At 36.5% G+C, this 27,117-nt stretch overlaps 3 protein-coding genes and 1 pseudogene across 3 annotated transcripts; 1 reads left to right on the plus strand and 3 right to left on the minus strand.

The window, feature by feature from the left end:
- Positions 1-534: 534 nt before the first annotated feature.
- Positions 535-1,548, plus strand: LOC149026282 (uncharacterized). Its single transcript, XM_089143286.1, is given in 2 exon segments — positions 535-1,015; positions 1,017-1,548. Coding segments are annotated over 2 exon segments (606 nt in total). The 5' UTR covers positions 535-622; the 3' UTR covers positions 1,230-1,548.
- Positions 1,549-2,263: 715 nt separating this feature from the next.
- LOC149026283 (uncharacterized) lies at positions 2,264-2,829 on the minus strand. Its single transcript, XM_089143287.1, has one exon. The coding sequence runs from the start codon at positions 2,722-2,724 to the stop codon at positions 2,509-2,511; it is 216 nt and encodes a 71-aa protein (XP_088999413.1). The 5' UTR covers positions 2,725-2,829; the 3' UTR covers positions 2,264-2,508.
- A 2,934-nt stretch (positions 2,830-5,763) lies between these two features.
- LOC149026284 (putative LRR receptor-like serine/threonine-protein kinase At1g56130) lies at positions 5,764-22,922 on the minus strand. The gene is made up of 24 exons (XM_089146541.1): positions 22,672-22,922; positions 22,135-22,318; positions 16,131-16,202; positions 15,639-15,710; positions 15,453-15,524; positions 15,258-15,329; positions 14,850-14,921; positions 14,622-14,696; positions 14,314-14,385; positions 14,156-14,227; positions 13,984-14,055; positions 13,789-13,860; positions 13,628-13,693; positions 13,276-13,341; positions 12,933-12,977; positions 10,420-10,484; positions 8,885-9,261; positions 8,406-8,604; positions 8,141-8,314; positions 7,775-7,893; positions 7,331-7,541; positions 6,976-7,207; positions 6,734-6,884; positions 5,764-6,369 (listed from the first exon to the last, which is right to left on the minus strand). Exons 1-24 carry the CDS (start codon positions 22,856-22,858, stop codon positions 5,989-5,991), a joined length of 3,180 nt encoding a protein of 1,059 aa, XP_089002667.1. The 5' UTR covers positions 22,859-22,922; the 3' UTR covers positions 5,764-5,988.
- LOC149026285 (uncharacterized) lies at positions 18,969-22,128 on the minus strand (annotated as a pseudogene).
- Positions 22,923-27,117: the final 4,195 nt, after the last annotated feature.

Consider the following 27,117-nt stretch of genomic DNA (forward strand, 5'->3'; position numbering starts at 1 on the left):
GTGACTTCTTACTGTCCCAAACATAAACTCTCACAAACTTCTAGAAATATGCATCATGAATAGTTTTTTTTTTTTTTTTTTTGTTACATGAATACTATCTTTAAACTTAAGATCTGGAGGTGGCAATAGAAATTGATACATAAAAGCTAAGTTAGATTAATGGTATTAGTAATAGGGATTTTTTAGCTGAAAAAATGAATAACTCAAAGCGTAGCACTGAAAGTTTTCCAAAATTTTAAAATCCCTAAAGTATTAATTAAAAAAAATCATTATTTACTTATATAACCCTACTTTCATTTTATAATTGGCGACCATCTGAAGAGACCCACCGACTGATGTGAACTTTAAAGAGCGTTGATGGGAAAAGTAGAATTAGCCGTTAATTTCACCCTCAAAGAGAAAGGTCAAAGGCTCTTCGATTATAAAAATAGGGGTATTATTGGAAGTTCGACATAAATTCACAGATCCGACCGTTGGGAAGATTTGAATCTCCGTTTCATTTCCGCTTTATCTTCAACGGAACTGTTGTCTTTCCTTCTCCGTAACTAAAAAAACCCTTCACTTCGTTCTACCAAATAGAGGAAGAAAGAAAAACCTTCCTTACTCTCTCATCTTCGAATCCATGGCTGGCCAAGAAATCTGCATATCCAATAGGGAATCTAGACCTCACCCACTTTGCCAAATCGCAGAAAGCCCAACTCACAAGCTCCTCTTGAAGCAATGGTTGAAAGAAGAAGAACTCATCCTTGGCCGCGTCGCCTTGAAAGAATCCCAAATCGATAATGTTCGCAAAGAAATCACCCAACTTTACTGCTTCTTCTTCCTTTTTCACTGCATAGCACTTGTTCTCCTCTTCAGTGCGGCAACCAGAGAGACTCGTGGGTTGGGATGCCATAGATCTTGGATCCCATCTCTCTGTTCTCTCCTCTGTTCATTGGCTATCATTTGGGCTGTTAGATACAAGACCGATGTAGAGGGTCACTTGGAGAAGCTGTTGGAGAGAGAGAAAGAAGATGGGAAAGCTTTTGACGACATGTGTTCAAGAATTGAAGAAGAAAGGTGTGGAATTCGATCTGTTGAAGGAAGTTGATGCGCTCAGGAGGGCCAAGAGCCTTAGAGTTGAGTCAAAAGTTGTACGAAAATTGTCTGCCAGGGACTTCGTTTCGCTATTCTTTTTTTCTGTTTCTTGTATGGTTTTGGGTCTTACTAGGGTAGTTTTGTGTAACTAGAGATTTAAAGAGAGGTTTCTCTAACCCCTCCAGGTATTTGACCCGCAGAAATCTTTATTTTCTGTGATGTGAAAAAATTGGGAGATTTTGTTTTGGGGTCGAAATAGAAGAAGCAGAATGCTCTGTTCTGCTATTGCAAGTGCCGGAATTCAATGTTGAAAATTCACCAGATAAAGTTCGGATAATTATTTGTTGTCAGATTCAGTTTAGATCCAACAATACTCTATTTTTCGATTATTGTTGTTGTCTGATCATGTACTACTATATTGCTTCACACTTATGGTGTGGGACTGGTTCCAAATTAAAATCCAGTATTTTAGAATCTAGGGTTTCTAAGATTTATGTTCAAAAAATCTAGTCACTTGAGAAGGATTTTCAGAAGATTCTTTCATTTTCTGCCCTGATGAAAAAACCCATTTTAAAGACTATGAGAATCTCCTGTTACCGCTGGAAGACTAAAATGGGAAGTTGTTAAGACGTTTTATTTTTTTCTCGGGATGAACCACAAATTATGTGTGAGAAAAATCACATCTTCTCTGTTTTTCTGCTGCCGATTTGTTCTTAAGTTTGAAAGGTGCAACAATTGCCGCCACTGTGGTGTTTAATGCTGTCGATTTTTTGCCATAGGTGCAAATACGCTAACCATTTTTTCTCCATTTCTGCCTTCTTTTTCTTTTCATGGTGGCAGTGTGAATGGGGGGCATCTCTACAGTTGTGTTTCCTTCTTTCTTTTCTACCTGGCAACCAAACGTAACCTGAAGAAAAAGGAAAAGAACCAGAAAAGTATATTTTTTTCGTTCCTATGCCAAAAAGAGAAGCCGATTTGAGTGCAAGCGTAGCAAAAAGCAGATTCCATGAGTGCAAGAAAATTAATCCAATTTAAGAGGATTGTGATTTTCACGTTGGAATTTTCCATGTTTGAGGCGACCCCCCATCGCCTCACTGGACGTTTGGGACCTTCTCTTAATTGAGTAGAAAAGTAACAGGTGCTGACCAGCACAAATGACAATCAATATCGATTATCCAATGAAGCGGAGCAATTAGTCAAGGGAGAAACCAGTAATCTCAAACTCAAATCTTATTATTCCCACCAATTTACACCAAACAATATACTTATCACGTTTACAGCAAATCACTATTTCACATCAAGGCTCGCACAAATTACAGATACAATCAACAAGAACACTCTCACGGACAAAAAGTTGAGAAGAAAGAATAAAATAAAAAACAATTGAGAAGGGGGATCCTTGATCATTTAATGGGATTCATGAGAAGCAGCTCAAACGTTCATGGAATTGTCTGGCTTCGTATGTTGTGTTGGAGGTGATGAAGGATGAGAAGCAACCCCACCTGGAGGTGGTGTAGGCATCCCGTACACCTGCGCACGAGTTCGCACATCTTGCCGTCCCTTTGCTCTTCCCAGAAAGTAGCAACCGAACCCAAGAAGAATTGCAAAGAGGATCAAAGGAAGAGAGATCACCACTACCATACCCATCTCTGCTATTGTTCACCAACGCTAACACCAATGTCTCACACAGAGAGAGAGAGAGAGAGAGAGAGATAAGAACGATGGTTGCAGATAAAGAAAGTAAGTGCCTTCTTGATCTGTCCAATACCCAATGTTATAATAGCTCTAGTCTCAACGGTTGTCTTAACGTCTATTTTCGTAACGGCTACTTTTGTGAATGTCAAGCAACCAATATGTAGTGTCATCTGGGTCCGGCTTGTCCAAGGGAGCTCAGATCTGCTGCCTAAGCAATAAGGATAAATTCCTCAAACTTAGAATTTCGTGAGAGACATTCCATCCTTTAATCAGCTTGACAAATCCAAGGGTTACTTACTGTGTAGTTCCATCACCAGAAATAGAAAATTTCGATGGTTGAATTTTAACTTTATTTGCATGACCATATTGAAGCAATAATGATAAGAGGAAACTAAGAATGTACAAATTATAAATTTTTTTTTGGGGGAAATAGGTAATGTTTTTATATATCGAAGATGATTATATAACACAATATATCATCAGGTAAAATCCAATTCTGGACCTCTTCACTAAGAGGTGTTGGTATTACCAACTAAGCAACCTATGATGTACAAATGGTTGCATTGGAGGACCCGAAGTTCCCCTCGTGGTTTCCTCCTCTACTAGTGGTAAATTGGAATTGCATATTGGCAAAAGTTCAGTTTATCATGTATGTGCATTTGATTTTGCGTGAATGCATCAATGACGCTTTTACTTACTTTACACCGAAAATTATATTGGAGGAACCTAAATTGCATTCACATTCATTATCCAATGACTAAGATACCCTAGTCATTCTCATTTGTTTGCCTTATTGATGATTGCATAGGCTTGAAACATTTACAATGCAATGGCAGTTTTACAGTCTCACTATTGCAAAGAAGTGTTGTTGCTGATATTGAAGACAGCAAAGAACAGGAAGAGTTTGGTGCTCAAGCTTTCAGATTGGATTCTTTAGGGCCTGTTTGGTTACATGAGTCTGGAGATTTCAAATCTATGGAATTATATAATTTATAAAATTAGATGTTTGGTTGTGGAATCAAATCTTTGGATTCATCCTAAAAAACTATTTGATCAACGTGATTTTTGTGAATGTGCAAATGTATAGCTTTTTTGAAATCTCTGGATTTCACCCCTTACCCATAAATCTACAGATTCACGTTTTTAGTGTAAAAAGGTGAATCTCTAGATTTCATGAATCTAGAGATTTTTACAACCAAACGGGTATAATTCTCAGATTCATGAATCTAGAGATTTGAAAATAAATTAGATTTGAAATCTATGATTTATGGTTCAAAAAATTAAATGTTTGGTAAGCCTCAAATCTATTGAAGTTTGTAGAGTTCTATCGGGTTATTCCGCGTGAATTCACAAATTTCATCCATTTTATACTTAAGATGAAATCCATGAATTTCACCAAATACCCAAAAAAGACCTAATTCACATTTGTAGGAGAAAAAGTGAAATTCTTAAATTTCATGAATTCAAGGATGTTTTACTTTTACAACCAAATAGGGCCCTAGAGAAAGGAAGTAAACATCATGATGGTTGGAAGAGTGGCAGTGGCTTCCTTATGCGACTTGTTATGTGTATGTGTCCGATCCCTGCACTGATAACATTGGAAAGAGGATTGTTTGAGTCTTTCATGAGCTTCAATAGAAGAAGACTGAACGTAATGTAAGAAGGTAAGTAACATCCATAAACCATTATGCTTACCAAGAAGTTTACTTGAAAGCCATCCTGGTGCTTTGTACATTTCTCAGAAGTGCTCCACCCAGTCATTCTTTGAGAAGCCTATTGCTAGCAAGAACTACTCCAGAAGCATGTGGGAATTGGGGAAAGATATGCACACATGATGAAGTACCGGGCTTTTCAATTTTTGTAGAGGCTTGTAGAAGAAATTCATCAGTCAGCCAAGAAGGGGAGAACCATCAGCTCCAGAAAGGTTCAAATGAAACGACGCATTCTCAGAAAGCCTATCCACCACCAACATTATTGATCATGTTTACTAGTAAATAGACTCACAGTTGTTCCAACTTTGTCAAGTTCCCAAGCTCAGAAGAGAAATTATTGGATCCAACATCCCTGCCAAAAAATGAAACCACTTTGTTTTATTTCCATTAATCAAGTGCTAAAACTGAAGACGTACGTTTAACACTGAAACATACTCGAAGGGTGAAAAAAAGGAAGAGATAACAAAAAAAGAAGGTTACTTGCAAGCAAATAGAAGTAGATTGGAAAGATTTCCGATCTCTTTTGGAAACTCTCCAGATAAAGCATATATACCAACACCCCTGACCCCTGTATAATGTCAGTGACAGTAAGAAAATCCCAACTCAGAACATACAAAACAACGTTTTCATTTTTCAACATAACTATATAGCTATCGCAATTGATTTTAATTGAAGAGTCGGCCACTTACAAGTAGTGCAGTTGAGTAAAGGTTCCAAAAAATGTAGGCAAGGGTTAGGGTCCTGTGTAGTAATTTTGACCCAGTTTTCTGTAAAAAGAGAATTTAGTAGTGGTGATTCTGGTGAAACTTATATATCAATATTTATCAAGCTGGATTGGCTAGTTTTGAAAATTCAGACCATATTTTATACTCATAGATACCTACACCATCTATATGTATTGGTGTCGGTCTGCGACAGTACTGACAATAATATCACCCAAATCAAGGACAATAATATGGGAAGGAAATTGAAACTATAGTTGGAAATTGAGTTCAGATTTCCACCCACACACATGGGTATAATAGATGAGGACAGGATCTGGACCATTCATACCCACCCATATATATAAAAGGCAAAAATTTATCCTTGCCTATAACTGTCTGTGCAGCTGACCCAGACTCAGAGACACCAAGAAACAACTAACTATAAGTAAAAGTGGAATGTATACAACATATACATTGGTGAGGTAAGTTAGATTCAGCCTCACTTTTCTTAAAATTGATTTTTTGTCCCGTGATGTCGGAGAAGATTTCCATTCCGGGGTTTTCCTTGCAATTTTGATCCCCTAAATAGGTTAAGAGCTTGATATTCTTTGAGTAACCTCGGGGAGACATCTCTGTTAACAAATCATAATGGAGTGAATGTATCTTGTCTATCAATGAGAAACAAGGGTGGGCATAAATTACATGTTTTGAGTATTTCTTATTCATGATAACAATATACAAGAATAAAATCTGACTTCTTTATATAACAATGACCAATTTATTTATTTAGAAAGTGGCTATCACCTTCCCTCTCCCAAATGCTCATGCAATATTTGGTGATTTTGGTCTTCATCAATCATAGTGGTTGCAGTCGAAGAGTTAATTTGGCTCTTTGGATTTTCACTCGTTGAGGTTCCACTAGTGTCACCACTCATAAAGCTGCCGGTTATATCATTGAATGCCCAATCCGTTAGGTATCCAGGCTTTGATGAGACAGAGCCAACTTCAGTATCTCCTGAAAGCATTGCTACCACACGGGACATTGCTGGACGTAGAGATGGTGATGCTTGAGTGCACAGGAGAACGACTCCCATCATCCGTTTTGCTTCAGCAGCATTGTATTCTGATAGTGCAGGATCAACCACTTCCATTTCACGATTACTTTCATGTAGATTCCAAGCCTATAAATCAGGAAGAAGAAAATAAATGTGAGACCCTTACCTGCTTTGAATTTAGTAGTATGACACAATCATCGGTGGTAATGTATAAGGCTCAAGAGTTAGGTTTAGAACTTGTTAGATACTCAAATCTAAAATACAATTGGTTATTTTAGTATAATTCCTACTTAATGAAGTAAGTTATTTTCACATCCAATTTTCTTTTAAGGGGGAGGGTTGCTGAACCTATAGCACTTCATACACCTCACATAAAAATAAAGTGTTCATATGATGCCTTCCAGAGTCAATTTCTAAAGCAAATGTTAATGCATGGCTCATCTTTGTTGAAAAACCAATTTTGATAAAAGATTGATCACAAGACTGTTACCCATTCAAGGAGATAAACATCTTCTTTATTTGTGCTTGTATCAGAAATTGTCCTCCCACTGATGATCTCAAGGGTAACTACTCCAAATGCAAAAACATCAGCTTTCTCAGTTAGGTGCCCACGCATAGCATACTCTGGTGCAAGATAGCCACTTCAAAACAAAACAAGGTTATCAGATCCCATAACTCAAAATATGTACAGGTTTCCAGAAGAGGGGAAAAAGAAGTGCTAGAGTGCTTTACATTGTTCCTGCAACTCGAGTACTTATATGGGTCTTCTTGTCATCATAAAGTTTGGCCAAACCAAAATCTGAAATTTTGGGAGTGAGGTCAGCATCAAGTAGAATATTACTCGCCTTGACATCTCTGTGTACAATTCTAGGCTTCGACTCCTCATGAAGATAGGCTAGACCACGTGCTGTCCCCAAACAGATATCAAAGCGTGTTGGCCAATCAAGATGCAAAGTGCTCCTTCCTATTCAAGGATTCAAGATATGATTGAGTTTAATAATTTTCCCATAAAAACATCTATAGGTTCTAGGAAGTTATTCCAACCGCCTAAGTAATATATAAATAAATTCTTTGAAGAATTCCCTACCAAATAGTGCTTGATCAAGGCTTTTATTTTCATGGTACTCATACACCAGAAGTCGCTTATCTCCCTCAAGGCAACAACCATATAATTTTACAAGGTTTCTATGTTGCACTGCAGATATGGTAGCAATCTCTGCTATGAACTGACTCTTTCCCTGGTGAGATGCCACTGAGAGTTGCTTGACAGCCACAACCCTTCCATCAGGAAGCATTCCCTATAGAATACACCAGTCCAATAGATTTAGTACGTCAATTTCATGTTCAGTTTCCGTTTCTTTCTTTTTCTTTTTTGGTTATCTATTTCTTTCTTATTCAAATCTTGAAATTAACATATTCAGAATTAACAGTAAATTCTCCGGTGCTCATCTGTTGTATATAATTCATATTGAATGGGATTGTTATATCTAAATTCAGTTTTTTTGGTATTTATGTAAAAGCCACCACATACCTTGTAAACAGGTCCAAATCCTCCTTCTCCAAGCTTATTAGCAGAACTGAAATCTTCTGTGGCCGTCCTTAGTTCTGCATAACTGAAAGTGTTTGGTCTAGAAGCTATACCTAGAAACTCTGCAATTTCAATCATGAAAAGATGTACTATTATTTGTTTATCCAAATCTGGACACTAACAGAATGTGTTCACCACATATGTAAAAGGAATCAAATAATTAGAGCTCGATATTTCCTAGACCGAGGGAAGGACTATCCAATCTTCTCTCGTCTCATCAAACAAAATAGAAATAGTAGAAAAAACTGAAGACATGCATGGATTTAAGATTTTGAAACTTGAAACAACAATTCAATTGGGTTTTTTTACCTTCATCTACTTCATTTTTCAATTCTTTCCTTCTTTGAAGAATATAGTAAACCCCCAAAACAAATAGACAAGTTACAATTCCGATAGGGACAGTGAGTCCAACAATTAAACCAGTCTTTGTCTTCCTTGTTGAAGTAGGTGTTCGCGGAGTGTTGCTAACAGTTGGAACAAAATCTGAACCAAAAAAGTAAATGTCAATAGCTTCTATTGGATTATTAACTATGTAACTTAATAATGTAATGCATCTAAATTTTGAAGAACTTACTTGGGACAGCACTGATGGCTGAAATTGATGGTCCATATGTACCTTGTGCAGGTATACAACAAGTCCCCTTTCCAGCCCAAAATAAATGGATTTCAAGGTAGTTCTCTGACACTTGGGCTTGGATTTCCTTTTGTACAGCTGTAAAAGAAACTCCCCCTGCCTCCTTCCTAATGTCAAAATCTTTTAACCATAGGTTACCCTGAGATATTATGAAATTAATAGCTTTCAAAATCCATGGAGAGTCTTACTATTGGAAAGCTAAAATGGCTTCATGCAGTATATAACTTTATTGCTGTGATAAACTTTCCATGCTATAAATAGATTTTCCCAAAAGTATAAATAGAAATTAACTTTCTACAAGTTATAGATTGTATGCAATAGGAATATTCTAATTTACTTTCGGTAATTGATTGCAAGGACTACCTAAGCAGTGCATAACTTTTTGTAGTTAATGCTTCAACCATACTTAGTCAACTTACCTGGACGTAAATATCAAAGACACGCCTTCCAAGACTTTCCCAAGACTTAGTATTTGGGAACGCAAGCTCAGCAAATTGGAGGGTCACATTGTATATTCCATTTTCAAGCCCAAGCCCATAGTATCTCAGTGACCCTGGAGAAATTCTTGCTGTCTGGAACAACTCTGAATCTAAAGTATTTTGGAATTGCGATGAAGAATATAGGGTATACTGAACATTGTTATTCTCAGCAAACTGTCCAACGTTGCTTACAGCCCATCTTTCTGTATCAGTGACATTATAGGTGGCTGTACCAAGTGTATCATTCTCTCTATCAAATACAATCCCCTCAGAAGACTTTATTTGTGGACCTCCACACTTGATAGAGAAGTTATAATCTACACCAAGAAAAAGAGTCACGATGTTATATACAGAAGAGTTATGTTGTACTAGGTATTTTGAGAAATAAAATTTCAAAACGATGTCCTTTAAAATCTGAAGAAATTAAGGTGAGCATTGAAGGTTTGGATGTTAGAATGCCTAAGGATGTGATGTTGAATACCTCAGCTTCATGTACTTTTGGATCCTATTTTTCTTGTTTATGCGGATTAAACTGAACCTATTTTCTATATTCTGTTTGAATGCCCTCTCCCTTGAACCAATTCATTCTTTTCCTCATTGGAACTAAGGCTTGAGGCATTGGGTTTTTAATTGTCAATTTGAATGAAGAAAACATTTTCCTGATCCAATTCAGTGAAAAGTGCGTTAAAGATGTCTTTTCTATGTTCTGTTCTATACGTTGGACTATTTAGGAAGTTTAAAATCTTGCAATTTTTATAGGCTACTACCACTAAATTGACTAGGATTGTCAGCGGGGCCTTGCTAATTACATTTAGAATCCAAGCATCGCCTGTAAAACATACTCTGGCATCATTAACATAGGAACTTATTTTCTAGTGGATTTTTTATTTTTTATTTTTGGGGGCGGGGGGGGGTTTGGGTAGTTTGATTTACGACTCATTAAATTTTATTATGTAAACCAATCAAAGCAGTGAAGGAAGCAGAAGGTCATGCCAAAATGACAGTTTTAAAGTAGGCAAGAGATATGGTTGGATGGTGCAATATTATTTTTCAGATGCTCTGGTACTGGTGGAGGATACAGAGAAGGATTACTGCACTTGCAGTGGGTTCTTTTGCTTTGTCTTTTCCACTAGACTCCTGCAGGTTAGTTTTTATCCTCCTACCTGATGAGGACTTTCTTTGTATTGTGTATAGTATTCTCTGATTTGATGGATATTGATCTCTGCAAATACTTCTTAGGGCAAATGTAAGATCTCAGCTGCCTCTCTCATTTTATTAATTAAAATATTAAAAAAGGGGAGAAAAGCAAGAGAGAAGGGAAAGAGGGGTTAGAGGGATGATCAGTTATTAGTCTACTATTGCATTACAGGTAATATTTCAACAAATGAGATGAAGCCCTGAAGCTATTAAATCCTTAGGCTTGTCTACGGATCCACTAAATTTTAGAAAGAAAATAGAGGTAAGAAATCACTCACATATTGGAGAGCCCCGATAGCATGGGAAGTTTCGTTGAAGACAATTGAGTCCTGAAGGCAAACCACTTAAAATACGACAATCAAGTGCTTAGATTATGAGATGTGATAAAGAATAAGAAGATGTAGAGTATTATTGGATCAAACATGGTACAAGCACATAAAGCAATTGTTCTTTTGCATCGATCTATTTTGATAACAAGTAAACACGACTTAGCACAATCAATTAAAACATTACGACCCTGGCATTATTTCCTCTGATAGAAGCAATGGTATTATCAAAACATGTCCAAATGCGGCAAGCGAAATTGGATAACAAGTTAGATTGAGCAATTTAATTTAAATTTTAGGAGGGAGAGGCCTACTTTTTGAACTATGAGTACGATTATAAGCATAGAAAAAAATTCGAGGGAAAATCAAGTTTCGAATAGGTGAAAATGGGAAACCTAGGTTGGAAACTGGGAATTTTCAAAGAAACTTAGGACTTTTTTGTGCAAGTTCCGACTTGAAATTCCGACAAGTTTTAGGGAGTATTTTATGGTGGGACTCTACATTTAAGCTAATTATAGTATAAAGTACACATTGGCTGTATTTTGCTAAAAAAATCAATGTAGATATATCATTTAATGTACATAACATCAATGTAGAGTTGTTCAAGAATTGCACTATAAACTTACTATTTAAGTACATAACATTCAATATATAATTTCTAACTTCAAAACATCAAATACAAAGTAACTGACAATAAAAGGAAAGTACAACTCAGTGCCAAGAGGAGTGCCTTGGTGGATCCATCCTATAAGCTTAGTAGTACTATGCTTGCAACATCCTCTCCTCCAACCAACGAACATAGACATCCCATGACATTTTATGCCTAAGGTTGTCAAGGTAATCAACAACTGTACAAGTCTAGTCATCAACATGCCTAAGATAACCGGTCTAAGGGAATACACAATTTTTTATAGGGAAGTCCTAATGGAGGGAGTATTTGGGAAAACATGAAAGAAACAAAAAAACTGAAAATATGGGAAAGCTACAAAACTTGTAGGAAAAAGTCCCAAGTTTCCACAAAATTTTGGAATTTTTTCTCTCTCATAAAGCAGCTGGTCTAGCTGGGTTGAACAAGGTTTCGACAGGTTTTGAGGTTTCAACAAGTTTCGATCAAAACTTGGGATTTTTTTTTCGGTTCCCTAGTTTTTTTCGAAGTTCCCAAAATGGGTGGAAATTTCGCAAGTTTTGACGGAATTTTGTTCTATGATTACAAACTCACGAAACCCCATTGGGTTGGTTCTGTTGGAAAAGAAAAGCACCTCATAAGTGTCAAGAGTTCAAATCCCCTAGGTTCTAGGGGCTTTACCCTATATATGTAAGCTCCTCCCTGAGGATTAGTCGAGGTGTGAGTAAGTTGGCCCGGACACCTATCCACCCAAAAAAAAACTATAGATATATACATTAAAAGTTTAAAACATATGTTTAATCCTCTACAAAGATGCTTTTTTCCTCAATAACTGCAAGTTGAAGCCGGCAAACTTTTGCTCTTTAGCTCATAAGATATGCAAGGGTTAAACCATGATTTTGGTTGGATTTTCACTGTTCTATTCCAGCAGTTTTTTCATGTACTTGTCCCAGAGTCTTTCAGAAACCATGTCTAAATCTCGATTTGTAAGTTTCAGTCAAACAGGCTAAAAAGTAGCCAATTTTTATTTTCTATGAGATCAACATTTTGAATTCTGGTTGACCAATATGTAGCAAGTACTGTTGGAGTGTTGGTTACCAAGAGCACCTTTCTATATAGAAGCACTTGCTGTTGTGCGTCGACCTCTCCCACTGTCTTGAGAGTTGCTACAATTCTCTGCCATTACGCGCACCACTTTTGACTCTCACTCTCTCCTACTTCAACAAGTTGTGTTAGTATTTTAATTCTTTTCTTCCTTCCGTGCATCCCTAGACTTAAAATACACCATCTAAGTATGGTGGCCTATCCAGGTGAGCTGCTCCAAGTATCACACATAATTCTGACATCATAGTATGCTCTGATAGGAAAACCACTCAAAATTGTGTTCCAATAACCATTCTCCCATTTGACTACATCTGCTTCAACGACTTCTGTTTTTCATTCTGTCATTTCAAAATGTCTAGATCGTTATCAATGATATCAGTGGCATATTGATAAAGTTAGGATCACTGCACACTCTATGACCATCACAGAGCAAAGCAGTATGCTTCATTTCTCTGTACTGCCCCCTTTGAATGGACAACTATAAACATTTATACCTCACTAAGAGAGGCTTCACATCCTTGAAGCCACTTACCAACATCTTGTTGCCAAAATATTTGCATTATTACATTTTTTTTCTTTTTTATTCATGCCTACTGATCAAATATCTGTCATGCTTCTATTCTATATCCACACACAGTACAGAACAGACTCCTTCATCCTATATTCAAGGATGTACATTTTTCCCTTTTGTCCTTATCATTTAAAGATAGTATTGAGGTAAGTATTGAGGTAATACCTGATATTTGAGCCACTGATGTTGAAGCTATTGGCAATCAGGTTGCTGTTTAGAAGACACAGAAGAAAACTACACGTTGGTAACATTACCAAGAATTTTAACAAGAAAACGTAGGTATTAAAATCATTTCTCTGAAAGCAATGTGATAGCCTTCTTGAAACTCAAAGACCACTCTGGATACTTCAGTTTTCTGATTTTTTTCCCCCTGGGAGGGGGGGGGTTGAAATTGAAAAAAAAAAAGAAGCCCTCTTAAATGGAGAAACGTCAAAAGCTGTAAAGAAAAAATTAGTAAATCATACTTCGAGGTAACCAAGGAATCATATCTGATTCTGTTATAACTTACACTTGCAAACTTTCTTGTGTAACCCATGAAGGAAGGGTTCCTGATAACAGATTATATGACAAATCACTGCAAGATAGCACAAAATCTATGTTAATACATTCCATATTAATATAGTTTTTAGAAAATTAGTGATGTGCTGATAAAAAGTTAATCTCATTTGAAGGACTATACTTTAAGATTTGCTTCTTCAATTATCATGGTCATTGACCACAAAATTCACAAGAAAGCAACAGATTTAAGTCATTAATATGAAAATTACTTACTCTGGTTGTTCTTTATTCACTTATTTTTAATTTGGGGCATTATAAATCTCTTGCATTGCCTTAGAGATTAAGGTGAGTAGAGAACATACATACTAACAAGTGAGGAACTCTTCTGAGAAGGCAAGACACCGGACAATTGGTTGTTTCCAAGAAACCTGTGCATGGATTCAATAATGTTGCATTGTCAGACAAGGAGCCATATTACATGACACAGCAGAAAATATGGGTGAATACTATATTTTCCTCTTACAAATGATTTAGGCTACTCAAATTAAAGAGTGAACTTGGAATTTGTCCAGTTAAATTGTTGAAGCTCAAGTCCCTACAAGAGGTAAAAGCATTTCAAGGATAATATAAGACGTCCGATGATACTATGGTAGCTATCCAAAAGCATAGCACTCTATATTCACAAAGTAACAAGTAACAAGGAACAAGGAAAACTTACAGTTTTTGTAAACTTTGATAATCGCCCATATTGGATGGAATTGTATCACTAATATTATTATTCCTTAAGACCCTGTTTGACAATAATCAGTTTTTTGTTTTTCAATCATAGAGATGTAATAATGCTTATATGACAAAACCTTGAAGTAAATATGACAAAAATACTGACTTACAGAACACTTAGTGCTTTCATATCCTTAATGAATGCCAACGATGAACTCCCATTAGAGATCTCACTTACTCTCCTATATAATTGCATAGGAAGGTGACCTCACACATCTAATAATATAGTGCAACTTACTAATTTACATAAATAGAGTATGGAACTCACAAATCCGTCAAGGAGGTCAGATTAGAAAAACTTGAAGGTATCGGCCCTTCAAATGAGTTCCCTTGAAACCTCCTACAAAACATTGATGATAATATATTTACAAGCAATAATTCAGCTACATCCTCACTATAAGAACGGAAATATATTACAAGTTAACAAACAGTTCTATCTGAGTTTTAAATAATAAAAAGATAAAATTATGAAATGAAATATCTTGGTTTTGCTTGATATGCATATCATCTAGAGTTTCTAAAACTTAGACAGAGGAATCAGATGATATAAGATGTGAAAGAGAAATATTGTCTTACAAGGAGGTAAGCTTAGTCCAGTTCATGCCAATGAAGTCAGGAATTTTGCCAGTAAGTGCGTTGTCAGATGCCCACCTATGTTCCCAGGAAGTTTCTTATTTGTAGGTTAATCAGAAGAATATATTTATTTATTAAAAGAAGGCAATCATTTCTATAATCAAGTTCAGAAGAAGATTAGCATAGCAAGCTTAACAAATGACAGTATATTGATAATCTCAAATGCCTTACACAGTCTGCAAATTTTGTAGTTTGATGAATGTAGATGGGATCTCGCCACTCAATCCTGAACTATCAAAGTAACTGCAACATGAACAATACATTTATCATTAATGGTGAGTTCTACTTTCTTGTCAAAAGCATATAAAACCTAGCATTCAGTAGACAAATTCAAATTTCATTCTATTTTCCAGATTTTATTACTAGATTTGTCCAAAAAATTTATAGCATCTCACAAAACAAGCATGTGGGTCGATGTGATAGATAACATCATGCAATTATTAGTTAAAGCAATAGGATGAATACCTCAAAATTGAAAATAAACAGAAGCGGAACTACAAAAATGATAATACATTTTAATTAAAATCATTATGAAAGATTAATTAAAATCATTTTTTTCCCTCAAGTAGATAGACTCACAGTTGTGCCAACTTTGTTAAATTCCCAAGCTCAGAAGGGAGAGAACCAGAGAAATTATTGGAGCCAAAACCCCTGTCAAAATATGAAACTATGAGTTTTATTTCCATTAATCAAGTACTACAATTAAAGAGGTTTAACCCTGAACCAAACTCGAAGGGTGAAAAAAGGAAGAGATAAGAAAAAAAGGTTACTTACAATAGAAGTAGATTGGAAAGATTTCCAATCTCTTTTGGAAACTCTCCAGATAAAGCATTTATACCAACATCCCTGCATAATGTCATTGACAGTATGAAAATCACAACTTGGAAAATACAAAAGAATGCTTTCAACAAACCATATTGCTATTGCTATTCAATTCCAATTGAAGAATCAGCCACTTACAAGTACTGCAGTTGAGTAAAACTTCCAAAAAATGTGGGCAAGGGTCCTGTGAAGTAATTTTGACCCAGTTTTCTGTAAAAAGAGAAAATTCAGTAGTGGTGAAACTTGTATCGATATTGGCCTATCAGGCTGCATTGGCTAGTTTTACAAATTTAGACCACTTTATACTCAATAGGTACTGACATCATCCATATGTACTGGTGTCGGTCTGCGACAGCACTGATAATACTATCTACCCAAATCAAGGACAATAATAAGGGAAGGAAATTGAAACTATAGTTGGAAATTGAGTTCGATTTCCACCCACATTGATATAGATGAGGACAGGATCTGGACCATTCATACGGTTTGCGTCCCACACCTAGGAGATGGGTCACATACCCTCATGAAAGGCAAAAATTTATCCTCGCCTATAACTGTGTAGGCAGCTGATCCAGACTCAGAGACACCAAGAAACGAGTAACTATGAGTAAAAGTTGAATGTATCCATACACATTGGTGAGGTAAGTTAGATTCATAAGCTCATCTACAAGAGTCCCCACTACTTCCAATGCATATACTTTCCTGCAAAAGAGAAAATGCACTTACTCAGGTTTTAATATAAGGAGGAATTAGCCTGCAGGGAAGACAAAAACATCTATCATATATTGGAAGAGAGTAGTCTGACATGAACACTTAAAGCTACTTGGGAACATTACTCAAATTCAAACAAAATCATTCCGTTCCTCAAGCTTACTTTAGAAAGAAGACTATAAACTTTCACAAACAAGAAAGAACGCCAGTTGCTTATTCATCTCCCATCTCCATTTATCTTACTTGTTCCTTTTTTTTTGGATGAATAAATAATTATAATAAACACGGAACCAACAAGAAATACAAAGAGAAACATGGGGGGAGAGAGAAGGGGGGGCAGCAACTAGTAAAGAGGGCAATTGGAAAGAGAAGGCTAGACTCCTGGAATTAACAATCAACCGACTCCTTGGAGAGTCTATGACTAGGGGATGAGGGAAAATTGTAAGTCTAGAAGAAACATCAAAATAGATGACATTCCAAATCAAGTCTCGAGATCGGGATTTGGAAGTCCATCTTCTTATGTAGCGTTCCCACCATAAATGGTGAACGGTAGAGGCAAAGACGAGCTTGCCCACATGGTCGCAAATTGTGGAGCCAGAGAAGTTTCTCAGGATTCAATTCCAATCATGGCAAACCAAAGGTACGTCTCGATCTAGGCCAAATAGAAGCAAGGGCTAGGCTCTAGATGGAGCGGGAGAAGGGACAGGAGAAAAAAAAGGTGATCAAGGTCCTTGGTGTTATTCCAATAGATAATACAGTTGGGGTTAGCAGGGATGTGGAGACTGATGAGGAAAGATTGGGTTGGGAGGGCTACATTGAGAGAGTGGCCGGGGATATGGCATTTGAAGCAAACCAGGGTGGCCCATGGGACAAGGGGGAGGGGGACCTAAGGAGGTTCCAAGCAGAAGTGGTGGTGAAGGTTTTGGTATGGGAGGGGATCCAAACGGTGAGGTCAAAAGTAGAGGACGAGACAGGGGGGGAGAGTTCCAGACTTGTGTGAGACTAGGATGGGGAGAAGGGAACCAAGAGCCATTAGAGATAAAGGAGGAGAGAGGGATAGCTTTAGGGATGTGGGAATCATAAACAGCTCGGGGGCCAAGAAGAGAGAACAATATACCAATCTTACTTGTTCTTTATTTCCACTATTTACTGAATTTCTAATCCACTTCAATGACTTAAAGTGCAAGAAAGCACTCTTCACTATTGCCAAATTTTAGGTCGCCAAAACCAATGATATGTTCCACATCTCTAGCAACAATAAGAAAATAATTTTTGTTCCCAAACCTTCTATCCCCACCCACACCCCTATGGGGTTCCATCTCCAAGTTGTATATATTAGCTAAACCAAGAAATTTGGCTAGTTGGAGCTAAGATTTCCAAATATGAAATATTTGGTTTCAGTTTGTTGACTTGGGGAAGATGATGAATATTCCCATCCGATTGTTTGCAGGGCATTTTTTTATGTTAAAACTAGCTGTATTAATCCGTAGGGATACAACTGTAATCTAAGAAATTTAAGAAGTGATTGATGTAATTATTGATAATTCAAAGATCTATTTAGGTAGGACTGGAAATGGTGGAAGGAATTGATAAGAGTGACAGTGACTCACGATTGGGTAATATGACATAAGGTGTCGCTGCTGAATAGCAGAAAGAAGAAAGAGAGAGAACACAAAAGAATGGTATTAGGGGATACGAGTTGGCGTAACCACCTAGCCTAGGTCAGCTTCATCACCAACAGGCCTCAGGAGGGCCCATAGCTGAATCACCACAGCAGCATGCTTCTCCACAAGAGTGAATAATGTTGTCCACCACCTATTGCTAATAGCTTGCAACTCATTTTATTTATAATAGAAATCACCTGACACAGAAACAGAAACCTTTTATGCATGGGGAAGGTACCAATGCCTTTAATTTTTGGGAAACAGGTACAGACGCCGAAGACAAGATGTTTGGCAAGCATTTTGCAGAAAACTAAATACAAGAAGAGGGCCAGTTCACTGGGCAACATTTTGTTTTTGTCATTCAAAGAGGGAAATAGAGGATCCTAACCATTGAAACCTATTCGAAGCAGATAGATTCACAAATACAAATATAGCTAATAAGCCTTAAGGATGAGAAAATTTGAAAATAAAACTCACAAAATGTAGTAGGAAATTTAGTGTCGCTTGACCAAAGTTTCCAAAACAGATATCATTGGCTGATCCAAAGGAGAATACATCATATTGGAGGAGATCATTACCATCCAACCATACAACAGTGATGAAATTCTTTGTGCCTGTTGCATCTGGTTACCTCCTAATACACCTGAGATACTCAAAAGTATTTTACTGTTCCAGTGCTCCATTTTGACAGAGCAAATGGGCAAACAAACAACACCTAATCTGTTTTATTTGGCACAAACTTGAGGAGTCTATCAAAACATTCTAATTCAGGTCCCCAATCTGCAAGCATATTCGCTATCAAAGATGCAGTCTGCACATCTGGTAGAAAGCCTCTCTGAGACATTTCATTCAAAAGCTCAACTGCCTTATTAGTCTCTTTCCTTTCAAGAAATCCATGAACCAAGACATTATAAGTCCCACTATTTGGGGGACATCCTTTTTCCTCCAATTTCATGAACAAATCCCAAGCTTTGCTCAACAAGCCCTCTTTGCAGAGTCCTTTGATCATTGTGCATTACGTTATAATATCTGGTTTCATATCTTTGAAAGAGATGGAGTTGAACAACTCTTTGGCCTCTTTCGACATACATGTCTACCACGTTTCATCGAGAATAACATTGTAAGTAATAGTATCAACATGTTTAGAATCTATTTTATGAAAGAATTCAAGTGCATCCTCGATATGCTTGCTTTTGCATAACCCATCCATCAATGTAGGATATGTGTACCGATTTGGGCTGTGCCCCTGAGCTTGCATTTCTTCCAAAACCTTCAATGCATGACCAACTTGGCCTGCAAGAAAAAAACCCTTGAATAAGAGAATTGTAAGTAACAAAATCAACTATAATGCCCTTGCAAGCCATTTCTTTAAAGAGCTGGTAAGCTTTATTCATCCTCTTGGACTTGCAGTAGCCGTTAATTAGTGTACTATAGGTAATGGAATAAGGCTTATAACGCCAACTCATCATGGAAGCGAAGAACTTCAATGCTTGACCCATTTGACCCAGTAAACAATATCCATCTATCAATGCATTGCATAGGATTAAATCAGGCTCCACACCCTTCTGAATCATTAAATGAAAGAGCTCATGAGCTTCGTTAGCTTTTCCTTCTGTACAAAGTGCAGTAACCAATATGCTAAAGGTAACCACATGCGGTAAAATTTCCCCTTTCAACATCTGATGGAACAATTGGTTGGCCTCCTTCCACCGGCCTGAATTGCATAGACCATAAATCAAGGAACTATAAGTAAAGTAATTTGGCACAACACCTTCTCAAAGCATTACATTAAACATGGCACGTGCTTCCTCCAACCTCCCTTCTTTGCAAAGTTCATCTATCATAACGTTAAATGTTAGTGCATTTGGTCTAATTCCATGATCCATCATTTTATCAAAAAGGGTTGCAGCATCTTTGCACTGCCCAAGATTACATAGGACATGAATCACAGAATTGTAAGTAACAACATTAGGTGAAATGCCTCTCCCCTTCATTTTTATGATGAAGTTCATGGCGTCATTTACCAGCCCCTCTTTGTTGAGACCATCAATGGCAGTGCTGTACAAGACTAAATTTGGATTACACAAACCATTCTAATCCATCTCCCTGAAAAACACAACGGCCTTAACAGCATTACCACTGTTGCAAAGCCCATTAATTATTGTTCCTTAAGTGACTTCACTGCATGGGTACCCCAACTCCACCATTTTGTGGAAAAACTCCATTCCACTGCCGATTTAATTCTTTGAACAAAGTCCCCTAATCAAGATATTTAATGTAACAACATCTGGTTCATAACCACGTCTGAGGATACTGTTTCATCTTTGAAACATTGGCTAATAGATAGTTGAAATCCTAAATCGATGGAAAAGTCTGTTTACCGATCATGGCTTCGAAGAAAAGCAATGCCTCATCAAGACTCCTGAAAGGGGCACGTGACGTGTTGCAATAGATTTCCCAGCAGAAGAACGATAAGGGAGGCAAAACACGGTTATCCTCTTATCATCAATCACGCATCCGCCACATCGAAGAGAAGAGGAAGGAAAAGGAAATAGGCAACACCGGATAGTATGGAACCCTTTTGATTTAGATAGCCAGATAGGCAACAGAACCTACACTTGTACGTACCGTTTCGACTCATTTCATCTGAAAAAATGAAAACGAAAATGAACAGCTTCTCCGTCTGCAACCTCTGTTGTTTTGCGTGTTAACTAAATAGTCACAGCCCTCCACCTCCAAATGTAGCTCCGATGGATTTCCCCCGGAAATTCTTCCTTCCCTCCTCGGGGTTGCGATTAAGGTTATTTTTGTATCAATTCTCATTCTATATTTGTGATTATGTCTATTTAAGAAATAAATACATGAATTCATTATTGGTATAAAATGAAAAATGGTTTGGTGAATTTTTTCGAAAATAAATTATGGAATGAAAAATAAGTTTAGCATCAAAATAAAAAATTGTTAATAAATAATAATAAACAAATAATAAAATTTGAAGAAAATAAAATATGTATTGATTATTTTACTGTCATCTTAACCATTAAATTTTAATTAAACATATGCATAAATAAAAATAATGAAATTTTTACCATAATTCATAATAGACAAAAAGTTCATTATGAATTTTATAAGTTTTTTTATTATTTTAAATAAAAATAAAACTCATAATAGATATCAAACAACTTAAAATAATGAAAAAAACCTCATAATTGAAAATAATAATTGATACCAAAAAGAGCTTAAGAGAACATAGAATAATTAGCAGTGGAAGCTTAGGTGGAATGAGAAGGCATGCTTAGGTGGAAACAAAATGCATTAATGTTTAGAGGTGAGACTGTGAAAGTAAAGAATGATGGTTAGGGATAATGTTTGTGAATGAAGAGGGATTATTAGACTAAGTATATTTGCTTTCATCACCCAATAAGTTGAGTACCAATGAGAGCACGTTTCGTAACCGACCAAGATCAGTTTTGGTATACTATCAAAAGAATTTCAATAAGTATTTGGTAAAATGGGTCTTTCTTAAAAATAAAAAGCATCTAAAATTACGTCAAAGAGAACATTCAACCCAAACTACATTTACATGCAACTTCTAACTACTTTCTACTTTCATAAGGATTTTTTGTTTAAAGTCTCAATTGTTTAAGTATTCTTAGGCTCTCAGCACAAATTCTACCAAACAGTCAAAATTATGCTCAGACAGTTAGACTACCATTCTTTAATAAACACGTTAGAAAACAACTCTCACAAAGAACATCATTCTCATAAAAAGAAAAAAATCCTTACCAAATGTGCACTAATAACATCTATAAAGTTTTTAAAATGTGAATCATTTCCCCTAATGGGATGGCATTACAATCACATTATGTGAGATCCATAAGTAAAAAATAATAAAATATTTTTAAAAAATAAACCCCATTATCCTACCCTGTGGTGCCCCTATAAATCTGTAATTCATCGTCAATATCCGTAAACCTAAAACTAAAACTCTAGTATTTTTACCCGTTACCCCAAATTTTTTTTTTATAGTGTTTCTCATTTTTTTAATCTCTATTGAATCGTACCATTAGAACTGTGCTGGTCTTTAGGGGGTATATATGTAATTTTATAGAATTAAGAAATAACTAATTGATGTAATTGTAGATAATTGCAAGGGGTACGTGGGTATTTTGATGTATGTAACGGTTAGATAAGTTAGAAACCAGCAGAAGAAATAGACAAGAGACTTATCGGAGCGATTTATATAAAAAGTAACTCACAATTGCGTAATATGACATAAGGTGCCGCTGCTGTACGAACAGTCACACTTAATGGCGGCGTTGAAGCTCGTACTTTCAAAAGTCGCTGAGTCATTTGTGGCGACTCCGCTACAAGGTTCGCCGCTAATGTTCCACCCTGATGCCGTCAGAGACCATTGCTCGAAGATGGAGTTGATAGCCCTCACTGCAAAACCAACCAAATATTAATCTCATCGACTAACAATTCTGGGTTTTTCATTCTTTTCCCTCCCTCTTTAATAAGAATAATTGTGTGGGTTTCAACTTTTCTCTTCTTTCTCATGATCTTAATTCTTAATTCTGGTTCTCTATACACTTCATATCTGAAGACCATCAAGAGGGTTGCAGAAACAATTAAAGGGAATCAAAACTTACTGTATATTGCTAAGAAGAAATATATACAGAAACTAAGAGAAATTAACTAGCTAGCTAGCTAGCTTGCCTCTTCACACTATAAATTAAGCAAGTATTATATTTACAACCTGAAAAGAGATCTATAGAAAGAGATCGAGAGTGAACCTTCAACTGGATCTGTAGTAGCATTGGATTGAGCTTCAGATATCAGAATAACCTGACTGAGGAGGTAAATGGTGCAAAGGGCACTAGCAAGTGCTGGAAAACATCTGGGTTTCAACATGGAATTTTTCCTCTGATCTTCCCTGTGCATATCTGGGCAAAATTTGTAAGTTGATGAAAACAATCTCATTACCTTAAAGGATTCAGAGCTACTATTTGTTGACAAAGGAGGAAAGCGAGAGAGAGAGAGAGAGAGAGAGAGAGAGAGAGAGAGAGAAAGGTTGGCAAAATTAATATTGTATGTAATCTTATCGACACCCACTAGCTAGTTTCTTTAATATGGATACGTCAGAGACAGAAACACAGCGAGGTTGTTACGAGAATGGACAAAAGGTGACCAGCTGGAATATTCTTATACGCATTTCATCGAATAGTATACGCTCATAATTCAATTCCTCTGCGAGAATCTTCAACATAAGATGGCGAATACGTATGAACCCAGATTCAAAGCTCATGGCTTTGATGATCCATCCACTATGGACTGAGTTTTCTTTCCTCCATGCATCACCAATGCGCATTCATCATTCTCTTTTAATTAGATGGGTGACTGGAATTCGTAAAAGTTTTTCAATTTTGTCATACATGGAGACTTTGCCCAGTTAATCGCGTTTAGTCTGTTAACGTTGCATTAGCTTTTGAATTAAAAAGAAAACTTTTTAACTGATGGTGGGTTTGTTGACAATAATATTGTTGTCGGCTCAGTTTTCCTAGTTCACTTAAAATATGGAAACATTTTAATTATGACTGATGTATATCAACAACCCTGGTAGCAAATTGTCCAATTGATGAACTAAAAAGCTTTCATAATCAATATAAGCCTTTTGAAAAGAAGATAAAAAATTAATATAAGCGTGCAAAAGTTTTTTGGATGTTATTTTCTAAAGTCAAAAGTAGTTATTTGATTTATGAGAAATTTTCAGCGCCACCTCTCGAGTTGGATTGTGGTCCAGCAGTGCCTCTAGCATGTATATATCAAATGATGTGGAAAACACTATGTACACATCTAACCAACTTAAGTGACGAAGCAAATGAGATTTTTTTCTTCTTTCTTTTAAATGAACAAACCGTGTTTTGAGCAGATAGGATTAAATAGAACCTACGCGGCTAAACTTGGTCACATAAAGTGTAATTCATAATATGATCTTAGCAATTAAAAATGAAATTGGTCTCGATTGATATTAGTATCATTTTAAGTAAGGAATATGGTTGTGCTTCCAACACAATGGTGGAATTTCCATTCCTGCCGCACCTACTCTCCTCCCCTCAGGCCTGTGAGTCCTTAGTCGCTATGACTAGTTTGATGATGACCAAAAAATAATAATAATTCTATGAAGTGTATTACTTTTGAATCATACACTTATAATACTTTTATGATCCTAAACCCTAAACCCTAACCCTAATCTCATATATATATATAACTATTATTACCTTTAGCTCACATTCCTTGACTTTCATCAGACTAGTAGCTCCACCACCCCCTTTATGTAGCTCAAATTTGATTCTCTACACTTGAATACTCCTTCCATCTCAAATTTTGTTTCATAATCCACAAGATAATAGGTGGGTCAGGTGTATGTGTTAGATGAATTGTGAGTGGAAGGTAGGTGATGGGTGAAGGAAATCCAAATTGGATCTCTCTCTTCACCCAATGAAGCCACTAGCTAGCAGCCGCCACTGTTTTAAGGTAGTGGCCATGATAACAAGAATAGAAGCTCCACATTGTCCACTCATTATTTAACAAAGTGATGTGAAAAAGAGTTTGATAGTGATAGTGCACACGGTGCACCTCAAACCATTGATATCTTGAGGGCTTCGATAGAAGACGAAATGCAAAGAATCTCTTCTCTCTCATCATCTTTCATTAATCTTGTCCTTGCTCCTCTTATTTGGAAATTGATTGATTACCAGAGAAAGAATGTGAGTCTATAAGTAAGGTTTAAAGTATTTAATGATACCATACGATATTAGTTGATATGTATCCATATTAGACACAAGTGATACGATACATCTTGATATGTCTCTCTATTAAATTATACTAAAATACATTAGCCAGTACGATACAATACTCAATACGACATGATACATCTCTTAAAATTACTTGACTGATATGATACTCAACACCGATACTTTAAACCTTGTTTGTAAGTGTTTGGAGGCTTGTATAGGGCTTGTTGATTTGGATCATAAACCCTCGTCCTTCTTATGTGGTGGTGTTACCGTGTTAAGTTGTCTCTTTGCATTCCATAGCAACTGTCTAATTTGCATCTGCAATGATAGATCAATTAAATATTACTAATTGATGAAAACCAAGTTGCCCGTGACCATTAATACCTGAACATGATACTAATAGATTTTAAGATTGAAATTTGAATGCATGGGCTTTTAGAAATTCAGTAATAGAACTTACTTACGTCACTGCTTACATGGCAACACAGGGCATACTAATTTAGCAGATTTTGTCTTAAATGTGGCAAAACTTATGTGCAAAAGAAAGAAAAGAGCATGGTTGAGAGTATAGTCAAAAAAATCAATTGCTCAACTTTCAATATACTTGATGACTTGAATTTGTCAAATTTAAAAACTTTGTGATTTGATCTTGTCAAACTTCATGAAAAAAATACTTTTTATTTAAAGGTTTTTTTTAAAATTTATTTAGAGCAAATTGCACAGGCACCCCTAAAATGGAGCTTAAAGCATTGACACCCCACTTTATGTTTAAAAACACATGGTCCTATTCCGTTAGATGGTTGTTATATTATTACAAAGACTATTATACCCTTGACTTATTCTCCAAGAAATCTTACTCATTTACCAAAAAAAAAACTCTGCGCACAACTGTTCAACCGTTTTCTTCTTTGCACATCTTCTTTTGCTTTGTTTTTTAGGAGTGCTGGTAACACCTCGCACAAATCAAAACCCCGACCAATTGATAATCTTTTCATTATCGTCCTCCACGGGCACGTGTGGTAGATGGAGAAGAGGATCTTGCGGTCTGCATCGGGCAACGTGAATTTCCCATGCTGTGTTAACGTCAGCAAGCATAAGTTGGAGGAGAGGTTGAACATCTTCTTTATAGTTGCAAGTATTGAAGAATGCTCAAACTCGAGCTCGGAGTTGGACTCACTACAAGAATTATCATTCATAAGAAAGAGGATAAAATCAACTCAAATTACCAGTGTGTTTCTTGATCCAAGGAGACACTATGATTGTTGGACACGAACTCCCAAATCTATCAACTTGACGTGTAGAGCTTCCTATCACATATGGAGTAGTAACATGATCGAAGAACCCACCATGCTCATCATAATTAATTATCAAGGGTCTCATTCCATTAGGGCTCGATCTTGCTCATAAACCTCCTTCACGATCTTCCGCAACATCATGTGAAGGGTGATCATCGTTTGCAAGTAAACCTTTGAGATCGAGTACCTTGGCTCGATCACCCAAGCTAGGCAATTTCCCTTCTCGGCATCTCCCTTGAACTTCAAATTGTATTGGTGGAACTTAGATATATATATTTTTTGATTTCCGAAATTCTCGGAGTAGTGGGGATGCTCGGGAAGTAAATACCAAAATCAATCCCATTCTCATGGAGAGAATCGAAGAAGATGGTTTTCGGGGTATCCATGCGCAAGCTATTTCTTAACATGGCTGATTGACCCATGAGAGTTGCGAGTAGACAAATAGCCGGAATCCCCGAAGACGGCGAACTTATGAACCGAGATTCATAGATGGGTAACGATTTAGGATGGAAGCCATTCATCACTGCATCGGAGAGGTTAGAGGAGATGGTTAGAGCTTGTTTGACGAATCCAGACATGGAAGGAACAAGACTGGAGCCAAAGAGTGGCCTGGATCAGAGTCTACATATTCGCGCCGTCGGAGCGATAGATTGGGAACCGGAGGTTTGATTTTTTATTTTATTTTTTTCTCCTCAGTGTAAGGGCATTTTTGGAATTAAAAGAAAATTAACAGTGGGTTAACAGTTTCATTAACAAAAATGGACTAGTGTGTTTTTTGAATTGGGGTGTCTGTGTTTTTTAAACATAAAGTGGGTGTTTGTTTTACATTTTTAAATTTCCATTTGGGTGGCACAATTTGCTCATTTATTTATTTACAACGCATAACATTTTATTCAATAAACCAACCAAAGCAGTAAATGTTAGTATATATGACATTATTATTGGAAATATTTCTCCAAATGCGACTAGCCCCTGAAGATATTAAATCCTTTGTCATGCACTTATAACACCTTTGTAATTATCCTTAACCCTAATCCTATAGAAATCCAATAACGTATCCTTAGCTTACTTTTGTTGACTTGAATCATTTGATCACCATCCCCACCATAATTCTATGTATCTCTCCCTTCACTTAACCCAGTATGTA

The sequence above is a fragment of the Hakea prostrata genome, chromosome 2, assembly GCF_041222555.1.
Source record: "Hakea prostrata isolate BN-2017 chromosome 2, UWA_Hpros_2, whole genome shotgun sequence".
NCBI lineage: Eukaryota > Viridiplantae > Streptophyta > Magnoliopsida > Proteales > Proteaceae > Hakea > Hakea prostrata.

What these genes read in the sequence shown, in the direction of transcription:
- LOC149026283 (XM_089143287.1), bottom strand. Translation starts at nt 2,724, where the DNA reads ATGGGTATGGTAGTGGTGATCTCTCTTCCTTTGATCCTCTTTGCAATT.
- LOC149026284 (XM_089146541.1), bottom strand. Translation starts at nt 22,858, where the DNA reads ATGAGATTGTTTTCATCAACTTACAAATTTTGCCCAGATATGCACAGG. An exon ending in TTGAGTAGCCTAAATCATTT is followed by an intron (nt 13,694 to 13,788) that starts GTAAGAGGAAAA and finishes ATCCATGCACAG; the next exon opens with GTTTCTTGGAAACAACCAAT. An exon ending in AGTTCCTCACTTGTTAGTAT is followed by an intron (nt 13,342 to 13,627) that starts GTATGTTCTCTA and finishes GCTATCTTGCAG; the next exon opens with TGATTTGTCATATAATCTGT.